General features: G+C 40.4%; 1 protein-coding gene across 1 annotated transcript; it reads right to left on the minus strand.

Annotated features, from left to right (window-relative positions):
* Positions 1-244: 244 nt before the first annotated feature.
* Positions 245-6,208, minus strand: NDUFB4 (NADH:ubiquinone oxidoreductase subunit B4). The gene is made up of 3 exons (XM_003282220.4): positions 5,962-6,208; positions 1,310-1,456; positions 245-365 (listed from the first exon to the last, which is right to left on the minus strand). Exons 1-3 carry the CDS (start codon positions 6,139-6,141, stop codon positions 303-305), a joined length of 390 nt encoding a protein of 129 aa, XP_003282268.1. The 5' UTR covers positions 6,142-6,208; the 3' UTR covers positions 245-302.
* Between the last annotated feature and the right edge of the window lie 572 nt (positions 6,209-6,780).

Below are 6,780 nucleotides of genomic sequence, written 5' to 3' on the forward strand. Positions count from 1 at the left end.
CACATAACATAATGCCTGGCTTGTAGGTAACACTTGCTTGTTGAACAACTGATTGTAGAATCTGTACTTTCTAAGAGCTCACAGTTTAATGAAGTTTGTGTTCACTCATTCAATGTCCAGCAAATGTTTGCTGTCACTCTGACAGCAGATTCCCAACACGGGCCGCTTCTGCTTCTGTGTTGTTAGGGTGTTAATAAGTTTTTAACATTGAATCAAGGTAATACTAAGAAAGAGAAACTACTGCTTAATGATTAATAGATGATTTATTTAGGCAGGAATACATACAGTCATCATTGCCAGACTTAATATGAGAGGTGAAATGTTCGATCCAATTTTCCTTCCTGGATAAGTTTTTCTTTCCTATCCTGTAAAGACAGAAAAAAAGTACATTAAAGACAATATATTCTGCCAGTTGGCTATATTAGTTAAAAATAAATAAATAAAAAAGGTAAGAAAAACTGCATTTTGGCACAACCCATGGTACGACTGACAGAATGAAACACTCCAAACCTAATTGCAATCCCACTGTCTAAAGCCCAGGGAGTGTGTGAAGAAATAGTAATCCGAGGAACTAAAGACACAGTAAGAAAATGCTCCTATTCAAAAACATCTTACTCACATTTTAGTCATTAGAAATATATTATCCCATAAAAGCATACACTGAAAGCAAAATGCAAACACTTTCTGGGAAAGTGTGGACTACCTTTCTGTTAAGTAGATCATTTACCAGATAATCAAAATACACGAGCTCTAATGAGAAAGCAGATGGGCCAGTTAAAGACAAAGCTAGATGAGTGGGCTCCAGTTGCAACACAAGCCTGGGGGCGGCAGTTCAGGGTTTAGTACTAGATGTGGAATGGTTTGGTGCCAAAGATCAGCTTGACTTTCTCTCCAATCATATACCCAGGCTGCTGACAGCAGCTATTCCTCACACAGGCAGCTTGTGTGTCTCTGTCCCTAGAGTATTAATAGGTTTTAACATTAATTTTCAAAATGTGACCAACATAAATAGAATTCACACAAACAGGAAACGCACTAAATGATTTATGTATTCTGCTAATACTTAACCCAATAAACATCATCTTTTTAAAAAACAAATCAACTAAGAAAAATAGACAAAGGTAACTGAAAACTTTGTTTTAACTCCTGCTGGAAAGGAATAAAGATAAAAGAAGAGAGGAAGGGAAGGCAGAGGACAGCCCCAAGGTGGGAGGGGCACTGGTGGCAATCTTCACGAGAAGGAGCTGCAGCTGGTCCCTAGAAAGGGACCCTATCACTCAAATACTAAACATCTGGTCTGAATACTTACCCTCTCAGTTTTGATAATATAATAAATGAAGATGAGGGGCCCAAATCCACACAGAGCTCCCACGAGTGAGTTTTTAGGAGTGGGTCTGAAATTAGGATAGACATTTATTGTTCTTGCATAGGCCCAACGAATCAAGGCAGGATTTTCCTAAAATTAATGAAAACAAAAAGTTATAGAACTTAAGAAGGATCACATTGAGAAACAAATTCATAGGCACTTTTGTGAAGGAGCACAGATGCATTTTGTTCTCTAGAACAGTTAAGGGTATATCATGAATATTCCTAAACAGCTTCAGGAAAGATCTCTCATTTCTGGTGTTTTTTGAATTCTAATGATCTTGTTCAAATCCTTCAGAATGTAGAAGGCTCATATCACTAATTAGCTTTCTGTTTATTTAAGAATCCTAATCTTAATCTAACTAATCTCACCTAATCTAACTGTCAGAGAAGCGACTTTTTCTCCTTTGTCATTTTTATCTATTCTTCTCTGGACTGTTTTTAGCTTCATTGTCAAGTGTGACCATCAGAACCATGCAGTATTCCCAATGAAGAGAAACAGATTTCATATGCTCTATCATGCTTTGTATTTTGTTTCCAGGACCCTTTCTAATGCTATCACCAAAATAGTCTTTCCAGGCTACAAATAAGCTGTAGGAAGATGAAGGAGGGGGTAGGCTAGCTGAACTGTTAAGTTTTTTAAGCTGACCTGACTGATATTTTAAAAGCATTAATTCAGACATTTCACACTATTAAAAGTTTTGTAGAAAGGTCAAAGTTGTTAAAGAAAAATAATCAAACTGTCTTGGTTAAGAAAATAATTGTCCATTTTAATATATTTATACTAGAATAACTATCCATGAATAGCAAATCTACCCACAAACACATAATTAAATTTAATTAGCTAAATGCCCAAGTGATTTTACAAAATTAGTCTCTCCAATTAACTGACAGATAAAAATAAGCAAATAAAATCAGCTTTAAGACTTTAATGTATAACATGAATATTCAAGGTCCTAACCAACATCAAGAAGTCATGATTTGTAGGACTAAAATAATTTCACAAGGTCTTCCACAGTCATATTTCAAACTAAATTACAACAATTTACCCTGAGATAATCAGCTGCAACTCAGAAGTTTAAAAAACAAAACAAAACCTTATGATGGAAATGCTCCCGTTCTTTTAATCAGACTGAAATTCCTCAAGGGTGTAAGCACTCACTACTAGATACAAAGTCCCAAAATATCTTCTGTTGTTCTAGAAACTATTGACGTTATCACACCACATCAAAATGAAAGCACATGCAAGTGTTCTGCAGCATTGTTTATTATTATGCCTATACTGCCAACAAGAAAAAAGAGGGTAAAAACACAGATGTAGGTCCAAGGGGATGTTAAAGCTCAATAGCTGAAAGGGTTAATGCATCTATTCTTACACCCTTTCTGCTATAAATGTATTTGAATGACTATCAAATGGCAGACTTCTCAATTTGCTAGTCACCTCTCTGTGCTTTAATATCTGCCAGATCTGTCTTCCAGAAGCAGACATTTCATTTCATAAAAATATCAACTGCCCCATGACCATAGTTCATTAAGCCCAGTAATGTTATTGAGAGGTTCCAAAAGACACACTATGAAGAGAGTTTTCCTCCTCTGACATCACTAAAAGTCCAATGCACTCTTGGTAGCATCTGACATGGTGAAAACTCCTGAAAATCATTTCTTCACTTGACTTCCAGGCCCACACCTGCTTGGATTTCCTGCTAACTCTATGGCCATTCTCTCTTCATCTCTTTGCTCTTTTCCTCCTCATCTCCCCAGTCTCTTAATATTGGACCTCGGACCTTGCTGGTCTTTCCTATCTACATTTACTCCCTTGATGATGTCATCTAGTCAGATGACTTTAAATAATCTATCTAAAGGCTGATGATTCCCAAAATTTTACCTCCAGCCCTGTAACTCTACCCTGAACTCCAGACTTAATATCCAACCAACTGCTCAACTCTGACATACGGTCTAACAGGCATCTAAAATGTCACATATCCCAAACTGATTTCCCAACAGTCTACTCCACCTCCACACCTTCTCCTCTCACATTCCTGTGTTTCTTAGTAAAAGGTAACTTCATTTTTAAAATCACTTAGGTCAAAAACCTTGGAGTCATCCTTGACTCCTCTTTCATACACCACATCCAGTCTATCAGCAAACCTGGTTGGCTCTACTTTTAAAATACACCCAGAATCTACCATTTCTCACTGCCTTCTGCCACCACCCTGGTAGCCACTATCAACAGAGATTGGATTACTACAAAAGCCTCCTAGTCTCCCTGATCCTGTCCTTTCCCCCATAGTCAATTCTCAGCTCAGCAGCCAGAGAACTTGTTGTCCAGATCATGAAATTCCCTATTCAGTAAAAGTCCTTACAATGACCTACAAGGCCTGGTGTGATCTTGTCCCACTCTGCCCTCATCTTTTTCCACTTTAGTCACAATGGTCTCTCCAGTGTTTTTTCAATTAACCTGACAGTCTCCTGCCTAACGGCCCTTGCACTTGCTGTTCCCTGATGAGTATGCTGCCTTCCTAGAGAGCTAGGTCCCTCACCCCACTTCTTTCAGATCTTTATTCAGATGTCACCTTCAAACAGAGGCCTTCCCTGGGCCTAAGATTGTAGCTGCTTACCTCCCCTACTACATACACACACTCCAAATCTCCCCTGCTTTATTTTTTTTCTTATCACTTACCACTACCTAACATGTTAAATGATTTTAATTTTTTAACTTGTTTCTTGTCTCCCCTACTAGAAAGTTTGTTCTACCAGGACAGGAATTTTTGCCTGTTTTGATCTCCATTGTTATCTTGGTGTGTAAAATAGGGCCATAACAGACCCTGAGCAATTATTTATTGATTCAATCAATCATTCTTAAAGATTAGGCAAGATGGCCAGGCACAGTGGCTCAAGTCTGTAATCCCAGCACTCTGAGAGGCGGAGACAGGAGGATCGCTTGAGCTCAGGAGTTCAAGACCAGCCTGGGCAAAATGATGAAACTCCGTCTCTATAAAAAATACAAAAAAATTAACCGGACATGGTAGCACACATCTGTGGTCCCAGCTACTTGGAAGGCGGAGGTGGGAGGACAGCTTGAGCCCGGGAGGCAGAGATTGCAGTGAGCCGAGATCATACCACTGCACTCCAGCCTGGGTGACAGAGTAAGATCCTGTCTCAAGGGAAAAAAAAAAAAAAATTAGGCAAGAGAATTTACATGTATTGATTAATAAATGATAGTGTCACACACTCATTTAATCAACAGAACCAAAGAGACTGGTAGTATTACCTCTATTTACACATGAGAAAATTGAAACTACCCTGAGGCATACAGCTAGAAGATAGAAGATCTCGGTTTCAATTTCAGGTCTGACTGAGGCCATATTCTTTTTTAATGCATCACACTAACACATCAAACCCAATCATGTGAGTTTGTAATAAATGTGTCTCTCTGCACCCTCTTCCCAAGTTAACAAGGTTCTGGCTGGAGACAGTACAGCCAACTAGTTAAAAGCAGATGCTGTGGGTTACACAAACCAGGGTTAGAATTTTGCTCTATCACCTACTAAAGGGGTATCTCTGTATGACCTACTTGTCCTTCCCATGTTGTCTTCTCATCTGTAAAATGGGGACAGTAGTAGAGCTTAACTATCCAAATAGTTGTGATATGTAAATAATACTCAAAAAGAGTTTAGCACAGCGCCTGGCACACTGTAATTTTCATTCAATCCTCATAACTTCCAAAAATTCCAAAACACCAATGCAACATGTGGGAAAAGTCCTGTTCTGTTAACATCGTATTTAACCTACTTAGCTCCTGTATAGAAAACTATCTAATGAAAGCACACCTGTTAATTACCAGTTTACTGGGCATATATTATGTGCTGGGAATGTTACACAGACTATCTTATTTAACCTCATAATTCTATGAAGAATGCACATCATTTATATATGAAACCAGGAAACTATAATTCAGAGGAGTTAAAGCTGCCCAAGGTAATAGAGTTAGCCAATGAGTAGTGCTTTGGGTTCTGACTCCAAAGCCTAGAACTTCAACAAGCTTCAGGGTCTTTAAAAAAGATGCAGGTTGAAGGAATCACTGTATTCCCATCAGGAGAGAGCAGTATCCCTATGAGCTGTGAACTGAAAGGTAAACACCAGCTCATATATATGTATATATATTATATATATATTTAATATATTATATATATATATGCATATATAGAGAACATTTTCTGAACACGCCTTACGAACGAGGCACTGTGCTAGGACAGTCACATGCTCTATCTCATTTAATCCTAACAGCCTGATAAAAGAGTAAGCACTATATTACGCCCATTTTGCAGACAGAAAATCGAGGATAAGCAGAGTGAATAACGTTCTTAAGGTCACGCAGGCAGGAAGTGATCAAGCCAGGATTCAAACCCAGCCAGGTCTGAGTCCAGAGCCGGTCCTCTCGAGGGCCAAGCTCTGGCAAAGGTGAAAGGATGGTGAGTTGGCTGGGCCTGGAAGAGGACCTGCGTCTGAGATACTGATCGGGAGCGGTGGCCGACCCTTTGCTTGGTCTGTCTCAGGACTCGGGCCCTGTTCCCGCCCGGGAGGCCCCACACTCACGATGAGCCCTCGGCGGTTGGGATCGTTGTACTGAAGCAGGTACTCTCGTTTCAGCCGAGCTCTTATGGCCAACCGCTCGGCTTGCGCCCTCCTGGTTTCCGGAGATATGTTGTATGTGGCTGGGTCGAGGGTTTCAGGCAGAGTGGCCAGGCTCGACGGCTTATACTTTGGGAACGACATCTTGGCGACCCAGGGCACAATTGCGCCTGCGCGATTCTGAGGCCCTTTGTCTATGCTGACCTTCAGCTTCAGGAAGTGCGCCTGCGCGTTAGCAGAGGTTGGAGATGACGTTAACAAGGAGCTCCGCCTCTTTCTCCTACCTTCCTGAACACGGCAGCGTTCGCTCAGTGATATGCGCATGCGCGAAGTGCTCTTCTCGCAGTGCGCCGTGCCCGACCTCCGCTCCCCACCTGCTCATCTGTCGCCCTTCTGCTTCTTCCTAGCAGCCTTGTCTCTACTGACATAACCAAGGCCTATTAGGTAAAGTTGAGCTGTGTGGGACTGGCTGTGGAGTCAGAAGTCCGGGTTTTCACTGTGGGTCTAACCGTGCTGTGTCACCTTGGATAAGTCACTTAACGTCTCTTGAGTTTCCTTTTCCTTATCCTGGAGATAATGACTCCTGTCCACCTAGCGAAGTTGTGAGGATTAAATAAGCTAACAAATAGATCACAAAGTGCTTTGCAAAACAGAATTCCCTACCCAAGAAGAAGAGAATAAGCTTTTCTGTACTTTACCATGCTAGATTCATACAACATTAAGTGTAAGCTTATTTTTCACAGGTACGAAATAATGATTAATAGGAAAAATGATGTTATAAGA

The sequence above is a fragment of the Nomascus leucogenys genome, chromosome 21 (assembly GCF_006542625.1).
Source record: "Nomascus leucogenys isolate Asia chromosome 21, Asia_NLE_v1, whole genome shotgun sequence".
NCBI lineage: Eukaryota > Metazoa > Chordata > Mammalia > Primates > Hylobatidae > Nomascus > Nomascus leucogenys.